The 27,807-nt window shown below is 42.6% G+C and overlaps 1 protein-coding gene across 1 annotated transcript; it reads right to left on the bottom strand.

Moving 5' to 3' along the window:
* Positions 1-727: 727 nt before the first annotated feature.
* LOC309369808 (uncharacterized protein) lies at positions 728-27,807 on the bottom strand. Its single transcript, XM_081911145.1, has 16 exons — positions 27,566-27,807; positions 20,089-20,120; positions 18,437-18,484; positions 17,599-17,649; positions 16,855-16,884; positions 15,197-15,247; positions 13,993-14,036; positions 13,828-13,877; positions 10,829-11,049; positions 10,489-10,739; positions 9,709-9,840; positions 9,379-9,517; positions 5,262-5,315; positions 4,892-4,972; positions 2,292-2,564; positions 728-1,720 (listed from the first exon to the last, which is right to left on the bottom strand). Exons 1-16 carry the CDS (start codon positions 27,601-27,603, stop codon positions 1,692-1,694), a joined length of 1,524 nt encoding a protein of 507 aa, XP_081767271.1. The 5' UTR covers positions 27,604-27,807; the 3' UTR covers positions 728-1,691.

Here is a 27,807-nt window from a genome sequence, read left to right as displayed (position 1 = left end):
GAATCCAGCTTTTCTTGGTACATAATTTTTTCAATAGCGTGACATGTTGGGGAAGAGAGTTGCCTATGTATTTTGCCAAGCTGCACTTCCTACTCCCCTCAACAACAAAAAACACACACCTGGAGCTGACTGTGAGGTCTGTTGTGCCTGTCAGTCCACATATACCTGAAAGCGTGCCCCGGATGCCCCACAGTTACACATTGCAGAAGACTAGAAACTGTAATCAAGTTGCTCATCGGAGAGCTTTTTGTCATTAGCACTTTTGTCACTGAGCAACTCCTGCTAAGGTTCTGAGGAGCCCTGTGTTTGCTTGGTGCACAGTTTCAAAACCACGTGATGACTTCAATGTGGCTCAAAGCATTATACAGTGGTACCTTGGGTTACAGACGCTTCAGGTTACAGACTCCGCCAACCCAGAAATAGTACCTCGGGTTAAGAACTTTGCTTCAGGATGAGAACAGAAATTGTGAGGCGGCAGCGGGAGGCCCCATTAGCTAAAGTGGTACCTCAGGTTAAGAACAGTTTCAGGTTAAGAACGGACCTCCAGAACGACGGACCCCTGACATTTAGGTCCAGTCATGACTGACTCTGGGGTTGCGGCGCTCATCTCGCTTTACTGGCCAAGAGAGCCGGCGTACAGCTGCCGGGTCATGTGGCCAGCATGATAAGCCGCTTCTGGTGAGCCAGAGCAGCGCACGGAAATGCCGTTTACCTTCCTGCCAGAGTGGTACCTATTTATCTACTTGCACTCTGAGGTGCTTTCGAACTGCTAGGTTGGCAGGAGCAGGGACCAAGCAACGGGAGCTCACCCCATCGCGGGGATTCGAACCGCCGACCTTCTGATCAGCAAGTCCTAGGCTCTGTGGTTTAATCCACAGCGCCACCTGCGTCCCTTAACCCGAGGTACCACTGTACATAATATGTCTAAGTGGAAGCTTTCAGTCTCTTCTCATTCCCTTCAGCAAGGGACCTTGAAAGTCTATAGCAGGAATGCTGCAGAGGGAAAGCATGAAGAACCACAGTGTGTGCAATTGCACCCATGGGGAGTGAAAAGACAAACCTGTTTGTATCTTCACAAAGGGGGTGTAGAAAAATCCCTTCTCAGGTGTGTGTCTGATGAATAACGCTGCAGAGATGGATTTAGGGCAGCACAACCAGTTCTGCCGCAAGAGAATTCCAAGCCTCGGGGAGCCACAGGGCATCGCAGCTATGACACAGTGAATTGAGCAGAATGGCAGGTGACAGGCAGAGGGCAGTGAATTTTGACCGCTGAAATGTGAAAGACCACAGTCCGTCCCTGAACTCTGGTATGAATGTGGAAGACAAGATAGCGAAGATCCCAGTTAATGCAGGCAGTGCAACCCAAGGAGACCTGAGAGGGTTTTGGAAGGCATTAATTCTCCTTGCACGGGTAAAAGATGCATGAAGGCCGAATCTCTGACAGCAGGGCAGGTTGGGAAGTCATGTGTAAAAAAGCAACAAGTAGCTAAGCATTTGCATGAGTTCACAGTTCCGCATGCTTTTCTTCTTTCTTTCTTCTGTTTCCACAACTGGCCTATCTTTGTCACTTCATGGAAACCCTCCAGAGATTAAAACTGTTTGCAGAGCACGATGAAGTTCCTTTTCATCTTTTTTTGGAAAATGTACATGGAAGAACATTCCTGATGCTTCTTCTTTTTCAAGCTGTTTCCTCATGACTTTGCATCTGCTCTTAAAAAACCTGTAAAACAAAAATAAATGAGAATTAAGGAATTGCTTAGAATTTAAGTGTGGCGTAACAAACAGTTATTGCCTCTTACAGCAGTAACAAAGTTCAGGTCCACATGTGGCATAGGCCACATAGGCCACATGTGTGTCCATCCTTCGCCATATCATAAATACATTTATTTAAAATCAATTGCAAAACTGCTCCGGAAGTTGAAGGGATGGTGGTTATGGAAGAGACACTCCCCAAGTGACGGCCGTAAACATCTGTTCTCTTAACATGCTGGAAATTTGCAGGATTTACTACTCCCACAGCTTGCCCCAGGCCATTAAAATATATGTGATGTGTTTTCCATAAAGTGAAGGCACTATGGGCTCAGCTACATTAGTAAAGAAAAAGTGCTTTGGAGTCCCATCTTTTGCCAATGTGATTTCCCACTCTAGGTTTACAACACATTTTTCTGAAAAAAAATTTTGATGTGTCTATATCCAGCCTTAGAAACCACTTCTGCTATCCTAAAAATATTCTGCTTCACCCTAAATATCTGAAACATCATACGCAAAGTATGAAGAGTGTTGATATTTACCTGTCAGAATTTCTAGCACATCATGGGATGCCTGGCCATTAAGACAGTCATATAAACTGCGGGCAGTTCCATTATTCTGTTCTGAATCCCTCCATTTCCGCAACATCATGCATTTATACATATTCACATCTTCTTCCTTTGCCTCAATCTGCTGGATGTCTTCGATGGACAAGCTAAGGCATTCAATGCCAATTACTTTCCAGTTTTTACCCATCTTCTTTGCAAGAATCATCAGCTGCTGATCAGTTAGTACTGCTGAAGCTTTCGTTCCATCTAAAAGCAGAAGAATACAAATATGTTATGTTGTTATTGCTTTTACTTGGCCTGAGGGGGGAGGAATGGATATTTTAAAATTACCATCTATTTCTATTCTTGAAGAAGAAAGGAGAGCATTCAAATATAACTTGGGGTGTTCCTTCCCATCCTAGGCAGGGGCAGCTAATCACTGACTTTTGTTTGGAAGAGACTTACACACACACACACACACACACACACACAAAATTATCAGATCAGGAAACACAAAGAGAATGAACATGCCAGGCCTGCAACATATACATACATAATTTGATTTGTATGCCACCTTCACGTTGTTCAAAGTGGCTTACAACATCATCATCATTTAGACTTGTATAACTTTTTGGTAATTTTCAGTGTCACAATGTGTTTAGGATAATGAGTTTGCCTTCTTTCCCCCTTTTCAATTTCTCTGGTTATTTAGACACATGTTGCACAATAACGTGAGAAAAGCCTGTTGGATAAGGCAAGAACCCATCTAGGTCAGCCTTCTGTTCTCATAGTGGACAAGTCCATGAGAAGCTTACAAGTAGGACCTGACTGCAACAGCACTGTCCTGCATTTCCAGAAACATACTGCTTCCCACTAGAGGTACAACAGGTAAAGGTAAAAGGTAAAGCACCCCTGGATGGTTAAGTCCAGTCAAAGGCAACTATGGGGTGTGACGCTCATCTCACTTTCAGGCCGAGGGAGCTGGCGTTTGTCCACAGATGGCTTTCCAGGTCATGTGGCCAGCATAACTAAATCGCTTCTGGCGCAATGGAACACCATGACGGAAACCAGAGCACACAGAAACACTGTTTACCTTCCCGCCGCAGCAGTACCTATTTATCTACTTGCACTGGTGTGTTTTCAAACTGCTAGGCTGGCAGGAGCTGGGACAGAGCAATGGGAGCTCACCCCGTCGAAGGGATTTGAACCTCTGACCTTCTGATTGGCAAGCCCAAGAGGCTCAGTAGTTTAGACCACAGCGCCACCTGCGGTACAACATAGCCAGCATGGCTGGTAATCATTTATAGCCTTATTCTCCATAAATTTGTCTAATCCTCTTTTAAGTGACATTGGTGGCCATCACTGCTGCTTGTGGGAGCACATTCCTTAGTTTAACCGTGGAAAGAAGTACTTGTGTGAAGAAATCTTTTGTCTGGCCTGACTCTTCCAACATTCAGCATCCTTGGATGTCCCCAAGTTTTAGTATTACAAGACAGGAAGAAAAACCTTTCTGTACCCACTTTCTCTACACTGTGTGTAATTATGTACACTTTATCTCACTTGCCTTTTCTCTAAACTAAAAAGCCCCAAATGTTGTAACCTCCATAATTTTTGTTGGCCTTTTCTGGACCTTCTCCTGGTCTACAATATCCTTTTTGAGGTGAGGTAACAGTATTGCAGGGACGTGGGTGGAGGTGTGGGTTAAACCACAGAGCCTAGGACTTGCCAATCAGAAGGTCAGCACTTCGAATCCCCGCGACGGAGTAAGCTCTCATTGCTCAGTCCCTGCTCCTGCCAACCGAGCAGTTCCAAAGAATGTCAAAGTGCAAGTAGATAAATAGGTACCGCTCCGGTGGGAAGGTAAACGGCGTTTCCGTGTGCTGCTCTGGTTCGCCAGAAGTAGCTTAATCATGCTGGCCACATGACCCGGAAGCTGTACGCCGGCTCCCTCGGCTAATAAAGCAAGATGAGCGCCACAACCCCAGAGTCAGCCACGACTGGACCTAATGGCCAGGGGTACCTTTACCTTTTAACAGTATTCCAAGTGCGGTCGCATTGTGTTCAAAATAAGCCATCTCTCTCATCACCCACTTTTCTAGCATTCTGTTTTCCTATAGGCTCTTTTTCAAGGCTTTTTGATACCACAAATCCACAAAAATAGGTACATCCTATCTATGGAGAACCCTATTATGATGGCAACAGTTTCTTACTACCTTTGGCATCATGAGCAATTTTCTACTGGAGTTAAAGGGTTGATTTTGTTCCTGTGCCAACTAGTTCTTTATCTAGTTCAAACCTTGGTATACTGATCAACGTAAATTTTTTTAAAAAATGGTTTGTTAAAATGTATTGAAATGGTCGAAGAACTCCCTCTAGTGGATTCCTAAAGACACGGTTAAATTTATGCTTTCATATAGATAGCTGCATTCAAATTAGGTGTTCAGAATCTTTGTGCAAATACAAATGCATGGGTTTCCCAGCTGGAATTGTAGTTGCACCCAGGTTAAGTAAAATGTAACATTAATACCTTGCAGTATGAAAGGCTTAGAACATGGCTTGATGCTAATCTTCTTTAATTTCACAAAATCCTTTACCTGAAGCGTTGATGGCTTTTAGCCGTTTATTACAAAGCTCATCTTCTGAAAGACTGGTGCTGGATTTCCGCCGTCTCGTGCCTAAGGAATACATGGCAAAGGACATAGTTTCAAAATACGTAAGTTGTTGTGCTTTCTAAATAAGAATATGTGGGCTTGAATCTAAGCTACAGATGGAGGAAAGGGAAATCAGCAACTTGTGCACTAGTTGTCCACTAGTCATGTAGTGGAATCCTGAAGAACTAAGCAAATATATTTAACAGTCCCACTGGAAACTTCTGCACAAGTCATAAGTCAATTGGGAGCTGTACATTGTACAGGAGAAGTTCCTAGCTGATTGTTTCATGAATACTGCTTTATAATAACTTACTGTTAGTGGATCTTTTCTGCTTATTGTTATTCTGGTTATGTAGGATCCAGTCACCTGTTAAATAGAAATGTTTTCAAAAGAAAATTAAGGCCCGCTGTATCGCGTAATTGGCAGTGCAAACGAATATGCCACAATTCTCACAAAGAAGAAGTATTAATCTGTTCCCCCCGCTTCTCAGTAAAGCACAAATAAAATAAATCAAAGGACTTCTTTACAATTATCTTTGCTCCGTGGATTTTAGCCACAAAAGAAGCTGCATTTCACTAATTGTATTATAAGTAAATGACAAGTTTAAAAAAAAAAAGAATGCCCAACCTTAAAAGTGACACTCTCTGCAAACCCAAACAGAAGGTCATGTAGGGCTTCTGGAGGACATTCAAAACCATTTGGTCACATGGCATCAGGGAAAAATCAGGTGGTCAGTGCCCTACGCCTAGAGCAGTGTTTCCCAAGCGGTGTTCCGCGGCACACTAGTGTGCCGCGAGACGTTGCCTGGTGTGCCGTGGGAGGGAGGCGGGCGCTTTCTCATTCGCGCCCTGCAGCGAGAAGGGCAGCGCGGCGCCGCAGAAGAGGCCCAGGAGGCAGCAGGCGCCCAGCGCGCACCCGAGTCCCGCCCAGCTCGCCATGTCCGCCCGCAGCATTGGAGACCCGAGCCAGGCTCCGCGCGCGACGCCCGTCTTATGGCGCGCGCCTCTGCCGAACGCTCAGCCCCGGCGCCGAGCGGCTTAGCAACGCCGTCCAATCAGGGCGCATCTCGGCTGGGCGGCTGCGGCATTCTGGGAAATGTAGTCCTCGGGCAGCAGCAGCATTCTGAGAAGGCGCGCTTCTTCGCCGCTGCGCCTTTTCTTCCTCATTCCTTCTTTGCTGGCAACGCAAAAAGAGGTGGAGGAGGAAGAGCTGCTGGAAATGCCTGTGTGGGCATCGGTGCGCGCAGGAGATTTAGGCCGGGTGGGGTTGTTAGAGTCAAGATTTTATTTTGTTTATGTCCATCTTGCTGTTTGTGATACTAAACTACTCTTTATAGATCTCGTTATAACTTGTGTGGGGATTGCTTAATTTCGTTGTGGGTGCTTTGATACGGTTTCTTATGAGTGGTAATTATGTAAATATTGCCATGTTGTAAGCCGCCTCGAGCATGGTTTTTAACTATGGAAACAGCATGCAAATGACGATGATATCTAGGGAGGTTTCAAAGGCTTTGTAAGCAGAGTGAAGGAAAGAAATCCAGATGTGATTGTTACGCATTGTTTTTTGCACCGTGAGGCCCTCGTAGCCAAGACTTTACCAGCAGACCTAGTTCATGTGTTGGATGATGTTGTGCGCATGGTAAACAGGCCCAGGTTGCGCACTGAATAAAGTATTTTATAATTTTTCATATTTCTGTTTACTTACTATTTCATAATAAAGTAATTATAAAATACTATTTTTGTGTTTATTTGATTCCTATTAAAGAGAGTTACTTTATATATAGTCAATATAGGCACAGAGTTAATTTTTTAAACATTTTCTAATGGTGGTGTGCCTCGAGATTTTTTTCATGAAACAAGTGTGCCTTTGCCCAAAAAAGGTTGGGAAACACTGGCCTAGAGACTGCCTTCTGCAGCTTGGTATGCTTAGCATAGCATGCAAGTAATTATGGGAAGGTTTCTGTTGAGAACCATAGGAGCTGTCCATCCTGAACAGACAGCTAATTAACCTATGAAGCTGGTGGGACCTATCACCTGGAGATTTGGATTTGGAGAGAAGCATCATCATACGTGTAAATTCAGTAATTTGAAAATGCATCGTTCATAGAAGAAGAAGAGTTTGGATTTGATATTCCGCTTTATCACTACACTAAGGAGTCTCAAAGCAGCTAACAATCTCCTTTCCCTTCCTCCCCAACAACAAACACTCTGTGAGGTGAGTGAGGCTGAGAGACTTCAGAGAAGTGTGACTAGCCACAGCAGCTGCATGTGGAGGAGCGGAGATGCAAACCCGGTTCACCAGATTACGAGTCCACCGCTCTTAACCACTACACCATACTGGCTCATGTGCGAGTCCATACTATTCAAGTAATTATGGGAAGGTTTCTGTTCAGAACCATAGGAGCTGTCCATCCTGAACAGCAAGCTAATTAACATATGAAGCTGGTGGGACCTATCACCTGGAGATTTGGATTTGGAGAGAAGCATCATCATACGTGTAAATTCAGTAATTTGAAAATGCATCATCCATAGAAGAAGAAGAGTTTGGATTTGATATTCCGCTTTATCACTACCCTAAGGAGTCTCAAAGCAGCTAACAATCTCCTCTCCCTTCCTCCCCAACAACAAACACTCTGTGAGGTGAGTGAGGCTGAGAGACTTCAGAGAAGTGTGACTAGCCACAGCAGCTGCATGTGGAGGAACGGAGACGCAAACCCGGTTCACCAGATTACGAGTCCACCGCTCTTAACCACTACACCATACTGGCTCATGTGCGAGTCCATACTATTCATGGTGAACTGTTTTGATAGCTTTGGATCAGGCATCCCCAGCCTGCGGCCCTCCAGATGTTTTTGCCTACAACTCCCATGAACCCTAGCTAGCAGGACCAGTGGTCAGGGATGATGGGAACTGTAGTCCAAAACATCTGGAAGGGCGGAAGGTTGGGGGTTTGGATTTGGATTTGATATCCTACTTTATCACTACCTGAAGGAGTCTCAAAGCGGCTAACATTCTCCTTTCCCTTCCTCCCCCACAACAAACACTCTGTGAGGTGAGTGAGGCTGAGAGACTTCAGAGAAGTGTGTCTAGCCCAAGGTCACCCAGCAGCTGCATGTGGAGTAGCAGAGACGCGAACCCGGTTCCCCAGATTATGAGTCTATCGCTCTTAACCACTACACCACACTAGGTGCCTGCTTTGGATAGTAGCGATTACAGAAAAATAGGAACCTGGAAGCTTGCTTTTGACTGAAACTGGATTCTGTTTGGGGAATTAAATGATGTGGTAATAACTGCCATTGCATGAGAACCAAATGACAGTAAAATGAGAGTAAAGTGCTTTTGGCTCCACTCGCGCTGCATCTTTCAGCTACTGAAGGAGTAAACAGAATGCTGGAGCATGAGTGTCAATATGGCTAATAATTGCACAGATTCATTTAAATTTGTATACACTGGTACCTTGGTTCTTGAACTTAATCCATTCCGGGAGTCAGTTCGACTCCTGAAACCGTTTGACAACCAAGGTGGAGCTTCCGATTGGCTGCAGGAACTTCCTGCACTCAAGCAGAAGCCACGTTGGACGTTTGGCTTCTGAGAAACGTTTGAAAACTGAAACATTTACTTCTGGATTTGTGGCATTCGGGAGCCTATTTGTTTGGGAGCCAAGCCGTTTGAGTACTAAGGTACCACTGTATTGGTTATATAATTTAGAAAGATGGGAAATGTACACAATGCAGGAGGAAACAAATTAAACAATGCTTTAAAAATATTGTATATCTAAAGCATTTGCCTATTCAAAATAATATCCTCCCACTGATATTTTTATTTGTTGTTGATAGAAAACAGAAATAACAATATATGCTTCCACTTTTCTTTTTTGCAGAGTTGCTCCCTTAAACTCATACCTCAGACTAGTCTCTAAACTCTTCCCAAGTATAGTGATTGGGGGAGAAAGTAGACTGCATTAATGGTAGCGTACTTTCATCACATGCCATATTTTTGCCCAATATTCTTTTTCTTGAATCTGCTGTTTCACAGAACCCAATTTCTCTAGTTCTGCAATGTTTTGGAGGGCAGCTTTCTTATCAGAAGAAGGAAAAAAAACCTCTAGGTTTGTGAGTGGGACCGTGACCGGAATATGCATAGTCTCATTTGGATTGCGGCCAAATATGTTGGCTGCAATTCATTATTGAGGCTCTATGCACATTTACTTGGGAGTGGTACATGAGACTGAACTGTAAATCAGGTTATTTGTTCGCTTTTAAAAATTATACCCCGCTTTCTACCACATCTGAAAAATGCAAATAAGAAAAACAACATGCAATATACTGTACAAAAATTGAAACAGATTTAAACATCAGTGAAGTCCCAAATAAATCAAACCCTGTTAAGTGCACATACTGTGTACTGAATTGTGTCTAAGGAAAACTCACATTCTCGTAGCTTTGCTTTCCACACAGTTTCTTCTGACTCCACATCCATCAAAGATAACACAAGTTCTGTTGGATGTTCTAAATATACCTCAAAGAAATGTTTCTGTGCTAGCGTAGAGTCATCAACAAACTCCATTTCCTAGAAAGTGAATATCAGAATATTGAAAACCCATTTGTCAAAGCAAAAAGTTTTCCTAGCTAAGCTTTTATATAATGCATGTATACAATGTCACAACGTGTCAGGAACACTGCACAAATGACAATTATCATCATCTTTTAGACAAGGACATGAATCTTGACAATCCGATTATAGAAGAATAAAGAACATACCTCAGGGTTTATGTCAGCTTCTGGGACACTAGTTAATTTGTATTTCTTCCCAACTTGGAGTAATTTATGACAAGGGGGTTTCTCAATTTTAATGAATCTATTAGAAGAGCGCTGTATGGTTTTTGACACATCCTAAAATTAAAACAGATCTTTTTTAAAAATCATGATTGCCTAAGTCAAGAAATCAAAGACCTACTTAGACTTGTTGGAGATTTTGTCTATATATTAAACGTCTTTCATCTATTGAGAAATTGCGGTTCCCTCCCTCACTTTCTAACAAATTAAATACAACAATCATGTGATTCTTACGACAATTACTAGGATGATTCACCAAGCAATTTCTGCAGTACACAGTTGAATATCCTGTTGTAGCAAGTGGAACCCTAATGGTTCTCCTGGCTGCACACACCCCCAACTCACTGGGGGGGGAAGCGGGTTTTTGAGATCTGGGGCGGTAGCTGCCAGACAGGAGGGGTTGAATGACAGCCTTCTTTCCTCATCCAGTGTCCAATTGAATCCAGTGTTCCTACAGGTTACGGACCACCGAAACCCGGAAGTACCGGAACGGGTTACTTCCGGGTTTTGATGGTCGTGCATGCGCAGAAGCGCTGAATCGCAACCCGCGTGTGAGCAGACACACAGCTGCGGGTTGCGAACTCTGCGGGTTGCGAACGTGCATCCGCATGGATCACATTTGCAACCCAAGCATCCACTGTACAGGAAAATGCCATGCTGGCAGCAAAGAAACTGATTTAGACATCGCCCAAAAGTTGATCTTACCTTTATAAACGAGCTGTTGTTGCCGGCAACATACACATGGAATTTCAAGGAAGGGTGGTCGTTGACAACTTTGTATAAAATAACAACCCCGTGGTAACACACTGGATCGTATTTCTCAATAACTGGGCCCACAGGGGACAGGGAGCTCACGCGCCATTTGACATGTGTGGTTGAGTGATCAGCAGAACGCTCAAATTCTGGGCCGTTGCTTTTGAAATGGAACACGTTGAAGGTCATGTCAGAGGAATGATCTGCAGAGAAACATCGAACGCTTTTTAACGCTTCCTAAAAGCAGAGTAAGTGCCCCAGCAGATAGGCAAATTCACTGAGCAAGTCTTACCATTCAGGCAGAGGGCGTGTGGAAACTGAATGGAAGTAAGAACAGAGGGTGATTTGCACTTGACGTCAAATATGGGGCCCACGACAATCCAGGGGTCTTTAAGGTAAGCAGCATACTTGGTCCAAGACAAAAGGGAATACTCAATGACTGCGGCTTTGGTTACTTCGAAGATCAACCCAGTGATTGTACACTGATAAATTCCTTCGTCGTCCAACTTCAACCTGCGTATGTGATACATAAAGTGTGGTTTTCAGTACGTGATACAGCATAAAGGTAAAGGGAACCCTGACCGTTAAGTCCAGTCGCGGACGACTCCGACAAACAGGGATAATATTGAGGAGATTTCACCCCTCCCATATCCAAGAATCTCCTGATGTGTCTGCTGATTCTCCAGAGAGGAGGAGCAGTGTTCTGCTCTCTACTTATTCTGCTCCAGCACCACATCAAAGAGTCAGTCAGTCAGTCAGTCAGTCAGTGTGTCGGAGAGAGAGAGACTGAGTGTTAGAGATCGTGTGTATAGATAAGGTTGCTGCTAAGAGCAGCTGCAGACACTCAGTGTAGTGCAGCATTCATTTATGCTTAGACCTCATTAAGCTCTGTATATAGTTGTATAATAGTTTTTGCTTTCGTAGATTTTCACGGGTACAGGAATGCAGGTTTTGGTGTCCTCGGGTGTCTTCCCGTGTAAAAGTTGGGGTGTCTAGGCGACGTTTCGACGAGGTCTCACTCGTCATCTTCAGGCTGGTGCTTTCGGCTTCTTGTTACTGGAACAGAGCAGGATCTCAGTGTTTGAGTTCCTATAAATACTGTTGAGGGGGTGTGGTGTATAGCCTCCAATGTTCTGGGCAGAGAGGAAGTTCCCAGGCTAGTGTGCCTTTTCTTCTTTTGTTCCTTAATTACTTGAGGGATATCTTGAGTGATTTCTTGAGTGATATCCTGAGTACCACTTAGGTGGGTCATTAGGTGTGGATTAGTTGCTAAAGTCTTTGTGTCTTGACCTCTTGAACTTTGTGAAGAGTTTTTCTGAGAAGATGGCTGTACTGCACTTAGTTGTGCTCTGGCTTGGCTTCGTGTATAGGGGCGAGCTGTGGTTTTGTGGCCTGTGTCAGCCAGATCTGTGTAGGGATTGCAGGGGGGTGCAGCATCCGGAGGTGCCACCATGGTTTGGCTACTGGATGGTGTCTGTAATTTATCTGTGGAGAGGGTCTGGGTTTGGGTCTGGTGTGGTTGATTGGTGATGGCGTTCTGTGTGCCTCTGGATCTGGTGTCAGTTTTTGTGGGGAGGGCTAATTTCCAGATGTCTGGCAAGCGGGATGTGTCGTCACGCTTGTTCATGTTGTGAGGGTGTTTCTCTATCTCGATGGCTTCCATGATTATTCTCTTGTGGTGATGTTCCATGTTAAAGAGCAATTTGGAATCTGCAAAATTAATTTCGTGTCCTGTTTCTTTCATGTGTTGGAAAAGAGAGGAAGTTTTTTCTTCTTTTTTGACGGCATTCTTGTGTTCTGCGATACGTGCATTTATTCGTCTGTTTGTTTGTCCAATGTACGTGGCTGGGCAGACTTTGCAGGGTATTTCATAGACCCCTTGGTTTTCCAACTGGATTTTATCCTTGGGGTTTCTGAGGATATTGGCTATTTTTTGGTTGGTGCAAAAGGCTGTTTTGATATTGTGTTTATGGAGGATTTTGCTAATTTTATCTGTAGTGCCCTTGATATAAGGAAGGAGGGCCATGCCATTGTTTTCTTCTGTGTCTTGGTTTTTGGGGGGTGTTTCTTTTTGGATTAGCTTCGTAACCCTGTTTTGCTGGTATCCATTGGCAATTAACACATTTGAGAGATTCTGTAACTCAGTTGTCAAGTGGTCTTTGTCAGCCAGGCGTTTGGTTCTGGAGATGAGAGTCTTGGCTACGGAGTTTATTTGTGCAGGGTGGTGGTGTGATTGTGCATGTAAGTAGCGGTTGGTGTGTGTTTTTTTCCGGTAGATAGTGTGTCCTAGGGAGCCATCAGGTTTTTTGTAGATTAGGACGTCAAGGAAGGGAAGTTGGTTGTTGGCTTCTATTTCCATAGTGAATTGTATTTTGGGGTGTAGGCTGTTGAGATGTGTGAGGAAGCTATCCAGTTTTTCCTTCCCGTGTGGCCAAATTACAAAGGTGTCGTCAACATATCTGAGCCAAAGTTTGGGTTTGTATAATAGTTGTAGATAGAATAAAGAAGATATTCTACAGAGCTGCTCTCCGAGTCGTTTATGCTCTGCTATACTCTGCTGTGCGATGACTGTCTTCTTGTTGGAGTGAATCCGGTGCTCCCAACTCTAAGCTGTGAGTCCACAGCACTTCGACCTGTTCCTGTCCAGAAGGTGGTCTCTGGAAGTGCTACCCAGCTCGCCTAGCTCAGTCGGGGCTGAAGTGCATGAGTCCAGTTGGTGGTACTGGCTCAAGGGCGATGCTGACAAATATATGCATGTGCTTCCTCTGCATTTTCTTGTCCTTCCAAATACACGTGAAAAATACATTTATATACAGTCATACCTCGGGTTGAATGTGCTTTGGGTTGAGCGCGTTCAAGTTGCGCTCCGTGGCAACCCGGAAGTAACGGAGCACGTTACTTCCGGGTTTCACCGCTCGCGCATGCGCAGATTCTCAAAATGATGTCATGCTCCCCTTCCTCTTCTCGTGTACCCTCCAAAATTTGCTCTGCGGAGGAGGTGAGGGGTACCCCCAGAACAGCACACAAGCACGGGGGAGAAAGGAGGACTGCTTCGTTTGGAAAGCTGTTGTGCTTGCAGAGACAGAACGACTGGAAGAATGCAACATTTATTTCCACCCTGTAGGTCCCATTCTGCTCTTCCACTTCCTTTAGTGCAGAATAGTAGACAAGTGCGCATTCGGATTTGCCAAATATATGTCTGTGTACTGTGTAATCATGCAAAAAAATAATAATAATAATACGAAGACATTTTTTAGGATGTAATTTTCAATTATATTGACCAAAACTTACCAGAATCGTCCTCTAGAAAGCTTTCTGGGAGCTACTTGTTCATGCTGGTTCTTTATATTAAAATAAAAATAAAAATGGGAAAAGTGAATTAGTAGGATATTAGTATTGGATTTATGAAACGACTTTTAACACTAGTCCATATCTGGATTTAAAAAAACCACCTACTTGTGGGATCTTACAGCGTTCACAGTGTCGATGGGTATTAACCTCTAAATGGAAAGAGAGAGAAGTTTCTTAAACTGAAAATAGTTTAAATTGTCAGATACATGTTTTTTCCTGTTATGATTTTTACTGAGTATAAATTGTACATATACATATATTCTTGATTTCTCTACAGCATAAATTCTTAACTTAATTCATTATACATCTTCCCATACAAATCTTTTTAACCCGTGATTTCACTGCAGTTTTCCTTTTACAAATCTTTTTCTTAGTGTGGTATTTACTCTTTATTTCATTTAATTCTCCCAATTCTTTCTCTTTCCATTATACTCTTTACAAGATTTAGTCAAAACATAACCTGGATATAGCTTGAGAACAATGTTTTTTTCATGTAATCTCTTACACATAGCCAATCCTTTTTGGCTTTTTGGGTGGGTAGTTTGGCCTCTAATTACCTCCGTCATTCTTGCTAACTCTAAATATTCACAAAATTTGTGAGTTGGCACTCTTCCTCTTTGCTATTAGCATTCTCGTCACTGTTGTGCCGTATAAAAATACTTTCTTTTTTTCCGCTTGGGGATGTTGATATTCATAATTCCCAGGAGGAAGAAAGGGGTCGACTTAAATTTTTAAAAGTTTGAGGGAATTAGACAGTTATGCACAGATTGGTTTCAGTCCCATCAATTGAATGAGGTGTTTAAATCAGACATTAAAATCGGATTCCAAAAACAAATCTCAGAAATAGAAAAAGAATTACTAGAAAATAATAGGAAATTGTTATCAAAGACTTACAAAGTATTATTGGATTGGGAGTTAAAAGATGAGGAGATAAAAGAGGCAATGGTAAAATGAGCAATGGATTTTGGTTACCCAATACAGATGGAACACTGGAAAAGGTTCTGGCAAAAGGATATCAAGTTCACGGCATGTTACACAATTAAAGAGAATTATTTTAAAATGTTATATAGGTGGAATATGACCCCTAGTAAACTGGCAAAAGTGTATAAATCGAAATCAAACAAATACTGGAGGCATAACAATGAGGAAGGAACGATGTTACATATGTGGTGGGGGTGTAACAAAATTTTAAAAAATTGGAACTCTGTCTACAATGAATTGAAAAAAATGCTTAAAATCACATCTGAGGGAAAACTAGAACGCTTCCTCCTGTCAGATACATGTTATTTTTAAAAGAAAAGTATTATACCTGATTCAACACAATGCAACGGCGGTTCTTCTTTCATTTTCAGTTCCTCATCTATAAACAAACAAAATCGAAATCAAACAAATACTGGAGGCATAACAATGAGGAAGGAACGATGTTACATATGTGGTGGGGGTGTAACAAAATTTTAAAAAATTGGAACTCTGTCTACAATGAATTGAAAAAAATGCTTAAAATCACATCTGAGGGAAAACTAGAACGCTTCCTCCTGTCAGATACATGTTATTTTTAAAAGAAAAGTATTATACCTGATTCAACACAATGCAACGGCGGTTCTTCTTTCATTTTCAGTTCCTCATCTATAAACAAACAAAATCCTGCATCTTTGATTTGTTTCTGTACATAATTTTTTGGAATGAATCATAAACTGAAGCAAGACTTCTCCGCAGATATCTAAAGATGACATTCTGAATGACACCGTGGCTATTTGAAGGCTCCTTTGGTTTTAAAATTCATATTTTATCATATTACACTTTTTATTCATCATACATTTTTCAACATTCTGGACAAAAATCTGTTCAAATCTGCTTGTGCCACAGGGATGAAGCTTCACTATTCATATTTGATAATACTGTATAGTGCTTCTTCTTGCAGCCTTACTATTAGTATATGTTATCTTTTCCCCTAACAGTGGAACCTGGCATCATTCATTACACCTCACCAGGCTAAAGTGCTTCTGTTCATCTAAGCTGGCTGTGAGTCCTGGAAGACCTGCCCCTGCCTTGCAGGCCTTTTTCGACCTGGCCTGGGAGGGCAGGGCCCAGATTGACTCCAGCTACAAAAGCTGAGGCTGCTGAAGAGGCCAGAGACTTTCTTGGTCAGGCTTCGTCAACCTCAGCAGTCCAGATGTTTTTGGCCTACAACTCCCATGATCCCTAGCTAGCAGGACCAGTGGTCAGGGATGATGGGAATTGTAGTCTCAAAACCTCTGGAGGGCCGAGGTTGAGGAAGCCTGGTCTTGGTTGTCTTTTTGTGGAGACCCAGTTCACTGAACATGAGCATCCACAGCCCCTGCCATGAACCACTATTGGCAGGATTTGCAGCTACAGCAGTAGATATGTTCTATACTTACGAGAATATTTTATTCTTTTGCTGGTTATTCTGTTTCAAATGTGCCTTTTATATTTGACTTTCTTTTGAAATGTTTAAGATTTTTTTTTGTTAACTTTGCTCTGCTAAATGTGCATTCTGCAACTGACCTCCTCTGTAGTGCTTTTTATAAAAAAAAAATATGATATTTTAGTTTCCTGTTAATTATGTTTGAATGAATTTTAATTGTCTTTAAATGTATACTTTATATTACACTTTATATGTATACTTTATATTCTGTTTAGACATCATGGCTAGTAGCACTGAGGTCCTCCATCTTTCCTTAATCTTGCCATGTATTTAACTGTAGAGCCATAGTGCTTTATTAAAGGGTATTCTTCGAATTTTTTGTACATTCAATAATGGCCATATACAATGGTCTCAGCTAAATTTTCAATAAGAATAAACTACTTCATGTCCCACTTAACATAAACACTCAAAAGTCACTCACTGTAATCTATGCACATGGCTTTTACTACCTTGCAAGAATCCTCTTATAGATCTTTCTCAAAGTAATATAGCTAAGGATAAAATTTAAAAAAAACACTCACTTGGTTCATTTAGATCTGCCTCATCTGTATCTGTAAATGTAAATGTAAATGAAAAGGCCTCATTAAACATAAACTGCAGTGTCCATTTGTTTAAAATATAAATAAGAGCAGGGATATTAACAACAAAATACATTTGCCAGTTATTGTGGGGAGCCATTTCCTCCCATTGTTTTCCTGGTCATCCTGTTTTGCCACATTTGTTGCCAACTTCTAAGCATATTTATGGCCTGCTGTTGCTGTGACTACCAGCTAAACACCAATATTTAACAAATACAATGTCGCGTTTGCCTTCTTCCCCCTTTTTCCCTTTACTGATAAATAGCCACGCACGCACAAAATGCAGCAAAAAGAATGCCCAGTGAAAGGCAAGCAGGTGGCTTAAATTCATATCTGGTGGCTGTCATTTCAATAATTTAAGATGTATTTTAAAGAGACATTAAGGGAATATAAACAAGTGTGATCTACAACAAAGTGTTGCAGCATGGGGTGCTCCCACCAAGGTTCCAGCCAGCCAGGTAGCTGCTGTTGTCTGGTATCATCCATTCCATTTCTCTCCCCCCATCCAGTAGGGGATGGTGTGGCAGGGATGCCATTGGACAATTGTTGGGGGGGGGAGTGTTCTTTCCTGGGGGTTCCCTCTGACCTTTAATACGTTCCTCTCATATGTGAATGGTGCTGTTTCAGTTATATAAAGAAAATAAATTCACTGTTAATATATAGAATAGGTATGATTCAATTACTGACCAGATTTGCTTTCAGAGCTGCTTTCTGAGTCGCTTTGGGAACTGTCGTTACCTTGACGAAATGAAAATCTATTTAGCCTTGGCAATTTTGAAACAATGATTTAACATTAAGCTTTAATTTTTAAATGGTGCAGTTAAGACCACAACACATACTAATACTAATAACACTAATAATAATAATAATAATAATAGTTTGAGCTGCAGGCATGTCCAAAGTCTGTTTTGGGGGTCTAATCCAGCCCCCCTGGGGCAGTTTATTTATTGGGCTCAAATCCTGAAAAAAAGGTCAACAAGTTCAATCCTAGAAATAGGTCAAAAACTGTGGTTGGGCCCCATGCACATTCACTTCATCACATCGGGCCCTCTTAGAAAAAAGTTTGGGCACCCCTGTTATACTGTAACACAACCCCAATACACTGTAGTACCGCTCCGCAAAAAGTATTCTACCAGCTTTTCTGAAAGAGGTTGTAGAATAAGACCTGCACCAGCAATTGGTACTTCCTGGAGACTGGGGAAGAGACTATCATTGGCTTCTCCAACATTTTTGCTGCTGCAAGCAAGGATACTAGAGGCAGCTGTTATGTCATCTAGCCTGGTGAGACAACCACCTCCTCTCTGACCTGTCTTTAAGCCAGGCTCCTCGGAGTGCAGGAAGCCCAGTATCAGTGTCAGTTAACTCTTGCTTTGCTTTGTATTTATGTACTTAAATCTAGACTGTTGGGTTTTTTTGTAATATTGAATTTATTCTGTGTTTGTTCAGCTTTTTAGATTATTGGTAGCATTTTCCAACTTCCGTTAAAACGCACATGTATTTGGTATATCATTATGAGCATATTTACCCAAGTTGTTTTCCTGAGCAGAATCTTCATCTTTAGAACTGCTACTATCTGTTTTGAGGAGATAAAATATCAGTTGGGAATTCAGCACTCAGGGTCTTTCCTCACCTTTTCCCAAACACAAGGGAATAAATGAAGTTTATTCCACAGACTCATGGGCCAGTTGTGTAGCACTGGGAATGATTCCAGCTCAACGTTTTGCCCCTATCCCCAAAATAATTGCAGTCGCAGACCTCTAAGCAAGTACCGGTACCTTCCATTCATAAGAATTAGCTGATCAAGGCATCCTTCCTCTTTGCTGCCCTGGGAATAAGTCTGCTGCTCAAGGCAACATTCAAAAGAAAGTTGAAGGGGAAGAACCTGGGCCTGAGTAATTAGCCTCAAGGCATATCCTTAGTGTTTTCAGGAGGAAGTCAACTTGGCTATTATTCTGCAATGCACAGTAGTAACTTGTTATGTGATTAGCTCAACTTTTAGTTTAGTACATATTAAACTTGGGTCTTAATCCTTGCTAAATCCTTGTAATCTTTGTCTACATAAAGTAAAAGGGCAATCAATATTTTTAATTTGTTTGTTTGCTTGCTTGCCTGTTTCGAAAGTGTACATGCCACCCTGTCATTTAATTTTTTTTCCAGAGCAGCGCACGTAATCAGAAAACAATAGAAGAGCAACGAGGCAGCATTACAATGGGACAACATATGTGGTTAGCTCCAGTCACAACCCGGGTGTATTTTAGCTGCCATACTTTTCAGACTTCTGCTGCAGCAACTGTAATTTATGGCAGCTTCATGCATGTATGTATATATTAACTGTTCTAACAAAGAAGAAAAAACATTTTTAAGACTACATCTTAAAAGTAAGTAATTGCTTTTTTAAAAGCGGAGTTTCAGTATTTTGTGCATAATTCTCTTTAAACATTCACATATTACTTTGGAAATAATACGGGATGGAAAATATTAAAAATGGAAGCTGAAAAAATTGCCATGAACTGGAATTACACTTATCTAAATTGACACTTACTTCTGAGAAAGCATGCATAAGATTGGGCTGCAATCCTATATCTATTTACCTAGGAGTCAATTCCAGGGAAATGGGATTCAGAATAGTCATGTATAGAATTGCACTGTAAGCCATGGTTTCAGACAGGGAATATTCACAGGCGTGCTGGGCACTGAACCTGTGACCTTCTGCATGTAAAGCAGATGTTGTGCCACTGAGCTACAGCCCTTCCTCCATGAAAGTCAACCCACAACAAACATAAATGTTTCTTGTTTAAAAGGCAGTGGTGACTTTTTAAAGTTCCAGTGAAGCATCAATGTAAAATGTTGACCACAAATCCACTGTTTGCAACCATGGGACCATTAACTTCAGAAGTATTACTTCAGGAATTAACAGGATTACTATAGAATAGGATGTCTCAAAAATTACTGCTTAATTTCAAATATATTTATAAGAATACATAACAGAGCTCTGCAGGAAGAACAACAGTGATAAAACATTAGAAAAACAAAATAAAACGTTTCAGAGACCTGACATTGGTGCAGCATTTAATACAACCATGCTATTACATGATCCACATCTATTTCAACAGAGTTAATGATTATTTGAAACAAATCTACTAGGGGGGAAATGATAGGCTTTCAAAAATTAGTTACCTTTATCATCCAAAGCTGAAACTTCAGATTCACTGGAAAATAAAGAACATGTAACCATTTTTTTGTTGTTACTGCAGAACTAAAATATGAGATCTCCTATAGCATTTTTGACACTTTAAATAATTGTTCAACTGAGTCACAAACATAATAGTGAATACATTCATTCATTAACCATTTCTGTGTTGTCCATCACATAAAGCTATACTGTAACAACCAGATTAACCAGAGAAGTCTATGAATAAGTTGTCTGTTTAGGAGAGTGAATGTGCAGGATTCTTATATTTACTACCCCTTATCCGCTCCACAGTCCTGTTTCTGCGCTAGCATGACTAGAACAGAGAGTCAAAGCTCAGCAGCATCAATACAAGGCTTTGTACATCTCCTGCTGATTGAGGAATCAGTGTGCGACAAGGCCTGGTGAAGTGAAGCCTCAGGCAAGAGGGTCCACTGGGGTAGCAGATCCCAGTGTTGATCTTTCTTTCTCCCTCTCCCTGAGTTCCACTATAGTTCTTCCCCAACCATCCTTCGTTCCTGATGGGGAAGGAGGCGCCATTTTGGGGTTCACCTCAGGTGCCCAGTGTTAAGTTGTAGGTGAACATATCAGACGACACAGCGATTCTTCAAACAGCTCCTGTATATTCACAGGCCAGAGCAGAACTGAACTGAAGGGTTCAGCCAGCCTGCTTATATAGAGCTCCACTACAACGCAAGAGTAACCACTTTCTGTAACTATCCAATCACTGAACGTCACTTTCAATCCCTTATTTGCATATGTGGACCTGAGTGAAAACTATCTACAGTGTCCCCCTGCTGGCCCAGGGTGAGAACTTCAGTACATAACACCCAGGACTCTGCCTCCAACAAAGCAAGTCTCTCTCTCTCTCTCACCCTACTGACTCTCTCTAAGCTTATAGCCACTTCACCCTCCTCCAAATGAGTAGGAATAAATAACCCCAAATTTATAAGATCTCTGTAATCATCTAAACCAGGATTGTGATTGTACTGGGATGCTACTTGAATATTCTGGTTCAGCTTTCATGGTGCAGATGTCACTGGCATAAATGCTGATGTAGATATACTCTGAGCCAGAGTGTAAGTATTACACCCCACCCCACCCTTTCCCGAATGGCCACATGCATCCTATTCCTTCAGTAAACCTTTTTTTTTTTTTAAGGAAAAGGGTCAACTTACACAAGCATAAGCCCTCAAACATGGGTGTTCTAAGGAAGTGGCGGGGACAAGATCAGGCAAGGGCTAACTCTGTTTAGCTCTGTCACATGACCTGGCAGCCCAGCATAACACAAAAAGTGTGCTGTAGATCAAACTCTATTTTAAAGGCTTGCTTTCCCTCTGCCAGGCATAGACCAGCTTAGCCAGCTGTAGCCCCGCTCCTGAACGGAGTCTCAATATGCCGTATGTACTTTAAGCCAGGTTCCCATTCTTAGAATTACTTCCTTAATATGCTGCTTAATCCTTTTAATTGTGGCTTTCTTAAATTGCTATTTTTATTTCAGTGTGCCTTTTCTTCCACATCTCTACACATTTAAACACACACTGCATCTTGGGTTTCTGTTGCTCGTGCCTGAAGTTTTATCACCAAGTCATTTTAGGTTTTGCAACAAAACAGCCACTGCAACTGAAAAAATAAAGCTATATAGCCACAAAACAGACACAGGGAAATGGTATTTTCTTTCCTAGGAAACCAAAGAAGAAAACAGTAGTGAAGGGTAGGCAGAAGAAGACCTGTCATTTTGAGTGCCTTGTTTGTTTGTTTTCTCCAAAACATCAATAAGCATTATAGCACTGATTAAAAATGAAACAATGAAACCTTTGTCTTAGCTTGAATGTAATTCTCTCAAAATGTGTTGTCACAAATATTAAATGTTGCCATTTCATGCATTATGTTCATGCAGGTGGCGATTTTAAACTATAAAGGTATATCTAGTTTTGTAGTTCTGTGCATGGTTTCCTGCTGATACTTATTCAGGTGGGGGGGGCAGATTACAAAATATCAATCCATTGCATACTGGCATTGTGAACCATCCATTAAATAAAAGTGTTGGATATAAAAATACACAGTCACAATCAGAGAATGTTTAAGACAGATAGTTCTACGATATTCAGCTAAATTGCTGTTCAGATACATCTGAATATAGTATAAATTATATTCAGATATACTGGCTTTTCAAGAGGATTAGACAAATTCATGGAGGGTACAATTCTCAGTGGCTACTAGTCATGATAGCTATACTCTGCCTCCACGGTCAGAGACAATTATGTTTCTGAATGCCCATTGCTGGAAACTGTGGGGAGGGATAGTGCTCTTGTGAATGGGACCTGCTTGCTGGTTTCCCATAGGCATCTTGTTGGCTTTTCATTTTCAGCCTTGTATTCTTGTTATTTAAAAAGTGCATCTAGATGTTCTGCTAGGAGTAAGGTGCCATTTAGCTCCGATCTTTCATATCTCTGTCTCCTAACACTGCTAGGGAAACTAAGCTTCAGAAAAACTGATAGCTGATCACATTTACCTGAAAGTCTGATAGTCAACTCTATGAACCGTTTGAGACTTATGACTAAGCTTTCCATCTGCAAATAATGATACAAACTTAAGAGTGCCTTGCACACTTTTGTTTTCCTTCTATGCCAGTTAACTGTTTATGTGACTGCTTGCATGAGATAACAAATGAAAAGACGATGTGTGCACCAGAATTATGGTTACGTTGTGTTTGAATTTCATTTCTCCCCCCCACACACACACACAGTTTTTTAATTCATTATAAAATAACACCATTTTACAACACTGCAAAATATTTATTCAAATTATTTATCCACTTGGACAACAGTGTTTCGCAAACCACAGATCTGTCCACAGCTTAATCCAGAAATAATAAAAGCACACTTACAAAAAGAAAAGGATGCCGTTGAATGTTGTTTGTTTTTCTATTGAATATAGCAGTATTCAACTATGTTTTTGTCAGAGAAGACCCACTGAAATTAATGAACCCGATTACATTAGGTGCATTAGTTCTAATGAGTAACTCTGAGTAAGCCTCAGTTGAATACAATCTTAAGGGATCTATCCTACGTATGGGAAGCCAGCACAATCTACAACTATGTAAGTGATTTAATAAACAAAAATGATAACGAATAAACTTTATTGTCAATATGGAAGTGTCCATCAAGACTGCTCTTGCACAAAACCTCTGTATCGAATGAACAGAAGAGGCTACAAGAGTAGGGTCAAAAACTGGCAGATAAGGTGGCAATGTCTGCCAGGGTGAGCAGATCTCCAGCTCAGCTGGGGTTCTGTGGCTCAGCTATGCTGAAGCTGGATGGGCTGAGCTTGATATAAGTCCCAAAAGAGAGGCATTCCAGCAGCATGGTGGAGGTAGGACCATAAATGTTCCTAGGCCCATTCAGCCCAGTCACATGACCTGGCAACCTGGTGGAGAACATTATTTTCTTGCCTCTGCCAGGCTTAGAGGAGCAGCAGCAGCACTACTGCTGAACAGGGTTTAGCTCTGCAATGACTTTATGTCTTCTTGCTTTTCACCAGCTTCTGGTGCATAGGATTGCTTCCAAAGTGAGATAATACTGAAGTATGTGGTTTGAAACCTGAGTTGTCAGCCCTCTGTGTATTATAAAGAGATACACAGAATGACATGCTTGATAATGACCTAACTCTGACTCATGGCAGTTATCTAATGATTTTATGAGGATCATAAATGTAAAAGAAACAGTAAGCTTTTAATCTTTCCAGCTGGAGAGGAAAAACTAGAAGCCTAAAACACACAAAAAAAAGAATAGGCCCCAAATTAGAATAGGCCCCAAATTACTGGGGGCAGAGGGGCAGAGGGTGTTGCTTTTTTTAATTGCTAAGGAACAACTTGTTTCTCCACAATTAAAACACTTTCTTAGCATTCAAAAATTGGAAAAAGTTTAAAATATATATAGTATACAGTGGTACCTCTGGATACAAACAGGATCCGTTCCAGAGCCCCATTCGCATCCTGAAGCGAACGCAACCTGCATCTGCGCATCTCGTGATTTGCCGCTTCCGCGCATGGCGTCATTTTGACAGTCTGCGCATGTGCGAGCAGTGAAACCCGGAAGTAACGCATTCTGTTACTTCCGGGTCGCCGCGGAGCGCAACCCAAAAGCGCTCGACCTGAAGCAACTTCAACCCGAGGTATGACTGTATATACAGAAAGCATCACCCTGTAAAGCCAGTTAATGAGGCCATGAAAGCTCAATGTGTTTTTGATAAGAATCTTTGTCAGGGGCAATGAGGTATATGTTTTTGCACAATCTCCTCAGACTTTTCTCTTGAAACAATTCTCTCTGAATGGGTACTTGGCTGAGCAGCCTTGTGTGAGATGGATGTGGCTGTCTTTTTCTCAATGTTTTTATATCTTGTCTCTAGAAGTTTCTCTCTCTGACAAGGTAGCAAAAGTGATCACTCTGTGAGACAAAACAGGGTGTGAACCATGCATATAACTAGGTGCATTCAGATGTAACCTTGAGCCATATATTTAGCAATCCTTGCATAACCAATCCTCTGGCTCCTTCCTTTCCCCCATGCACCATAATTCAAGATTCCCACATGCTCGACCAAATTACATTTGCTTTTAAGCTTGGCTCAAACCATGGTTTGGGATCCTTGTTTAATTGCAAACCATTGTTTCCTGTGTTCAAGTGCACCAGCAAAGAATGTAAGATTTGAAATAGTGGCACATCAGGCGATCAGGGATGAGAAGAGGGAAGTGGTGCATTAAACACTAACAGATTTTATTATGGCTTGTTTTATTTATATATTTATTTCAGCAGCTGATGTACCACTTAACACCTTACCACTTCCTCCATGCCATGCATAATTTTACACACTTCTGTCTTAGGACTCAGCTACATTCGTAAATATAAAACACTTTATATGCGTTATAACACTGTGACACCAGATGGTGCTGTGGAGTTCCATTTTTCACCAATGGGATTTTCCTGTACAGTGGTACCTCGGGTTAAGAACTTAATTCGTTCTGGAGGTCCATTCTTAACCTGAAACTTTTCTTAACCTGAGGTACCACTTTAGCTAATGGGGCCTCCCACTGCCGCCATGCCGCTGAAGCACGATTTCTGTTCTCATCCTGAAGCAAAGTTCTTAACCTGAGTTACTATTTATGGGTTAGCAGAGTCTGTAACCTGAAGTGTCTGTAACCTGAAGCATCTGTAACCCGAGATACCACTGTATGAAGTTTACAATTCATTTAACTGAATCGCTTCTTTGATGTGTCTAGATCCAGCCTTACTCGCCCTTTCTCTGAAATATAGCAGCAGAACAAAGGATATAATAGTGCCATACAGTATTTAAGCAGTATTTCCTGTCTCATACCCACCATTTGCTAGTACTTACAGTATATTTCTTCTGTTCCGCTTATTAGTAATATTGAAAGTATCACTCTTCTCAAGCAATACATCTCAGCTGATTGAATCAAAAGTTGCAGAATATGTGGGTCAAAAAATTTACAGACCTAGAACAGAGGTCTAGCCTAAGAAACCGTGTATGGTTATTTTGGGAGCAGGGAAATAGAGGTTACCTTCAGGCATTTCAGTAAAGAGCTGAAAAGCATCCTGATTGCTGGTAAGGACCTATTTCTTTACTTGCACCTTAAGTGCTGAGTCTGAAGCTGTCTAAAGGATTTCTCTAAAGGAAGGCACTACAGTATTCCAATATTCTCCTATTAGGTAAAGGAAAAACCTTTACCTTTACTGCTGATGCTCCTATTATTGGAGATTATAGTGGATAATACTTAGTATTTAAGTAGCACATTTCAAGTTCTTAAAGTTTTTCCTGTGCAGGTGGACTAACTACCCCAGAAGGAAAATGACATGTCCCCCACCAGAAGTACTACCTCTCTCCTAACATCCCAGCTATGCAAATACTGTGCAAATGAGTACAGTGGTAACTCGGGTTACATACACTTCAGGTTACAGACTCCACTAACCCAGAAATATTACCTCAGGTTAAGAACTTTGCTTCAGGGTGAGAACAGGAATCGTGTTCCGGTGGCGCAGCAGCAGCGGGAGGCCCCATTAGCTAAAGTGGTGCTTCAGGTTAAGAACAGTTTCAGGTTAAGAACAGACCTCCAGAACAAATTAAGTTCTTAACCTGAGGGACCACTGTACTTCCATTTGTTTATCCTGAATCTCCCACTAATTGGCTTCTTCAGCGGATGGCCCAGGGTTCTAGCATCATGAAAGACAGAAACTTCTCCCCATCCAATTTCCCTACACAATGCATAATTTTATGCACCTCTATCATGCTCCCCTTTCTTGCCTTTTTTATAACCCCTAGGCGCCCAAACATTGCAACCTTTCTGCAGAGAGATCATCTTGGGTGACTTTTTCTGTCTACAATATCCATTTTGAGGTGCAGTGGATCAGAATGGCACCTACCATTCCGGCAGGTAGGGGTCACATCCTGGATTTGTTAAGTGGCACTATGCAAACTTTGCTTCTGATCCCTTTTCCTAAAGGATCGCCAACCATCATTTCACTTTTCCCACAGAGAGTGCAAATAGGTGATGTGGATATTTCTTTGTCTCTGTGCCAGTCCCTTGAAACCTACTCACACCACAACACACTTAGAATCATAGGTGAGTAGTACCATACAATCATAGAGTTGGAAGGGTCCCCGAGGATCCTCTAGTCCGTGCAACTTCAGGAATCTGCAAGGGATCGAACCCGCAACCTTGCTGTTCTCAGCACCACGCTCTAACCAACTGAGCTCTCCAGGCTCTGGTTTATCATGTCACTCTCCATTGCCCCTGGCGAGCCCTTCTGTATTCCTACCAGTCAGCAAACGCGGCCCTCTCCCCGTGCCCAGCCCTGCCTCCAGATCACGGAGGAGCAAGGCGAAATCACCGGCCCCGGGGACGACCATTGCGCGCAGCCTTCGTCTCCATCTTCCACTCTGCCTCTCCCAAAGGCGCTTCAAAGGCGCGCCCGCCCCGCCAGCGCCTTCCCTCAGGAGAAAGAGACGCGCCCCGCGGCTGTGGGGAGAGGGGAGAGGGGTTGTGGGGAAGAGGGAAAGGCACAAAGAACCACAGAACACCGCCCCTCGAGCGAAGGGATCGATTCATGTGCCCCATCCCTCATTTCCCCCATCCTTAGCGACGGTGTGGAAACGTTCCCGCCATCCTCCCTTCCCCTCAGTGCCAGGACTTATTATCCTCCTCGGCTTATGCAATGGCGCCCTTCATTGTTGTTGTTGTTATCGCGCCGAGCGCCGCGTGCTCCCTCAGGCGCCGGAGACGCGAGCAAGCGCGCGCGCTCCTAGCCGCTCTCCTCGCGCGCGGGGTGGGCGACCTTTGGCGCCGAAACGAGCGAGCGAGGGCTCGGCGCTGGTGCCACTCGAGCCTCGCCGAGGCACCCTCGCCTCGCCGTCGCCGCCCGCTTCCCGCGCGCTGGGCCCCGGGCTCACCTGGCCTGCACCTGCCCGCACTCCTGGCCGCTGGTCATTGTGCACGGAGGCGAGGCGCTGGGGGGAAACGTCCCTCGCGCGGAGGAGGATGAGCTGCGAGGCAGCGCGGGCGGAGGGTGGGGGGCGGGCGAGGACGCATCCGGAGGGGAAGTGGAGGCTGCAGCAGCAGCAGCAGCAGCCCAAGCAGGTCGAAGCCCAGCCCCGCGCGTTGGCTTGGCAACCGAGAGGCAATTATCGAAAAG

This window comes from Podarcis melisellensis, assembly GCF_964234715.1.
Source record: "Podarcis melisellensis genome assembly, chromosome: 5".
In the NCBI taxonomy this organism is placed as follows: Eukaryota; Metazoa; Chordata; class Lepidosauria; order Squamata; family Lacertidae; genus Podarcis; species Podarcis melisellensis.
The sequence above is the reverse complement of the archived record's forward strand: the minus strand, read 5'-3'. Positions and strand labels throughout refer to the sequence as shown.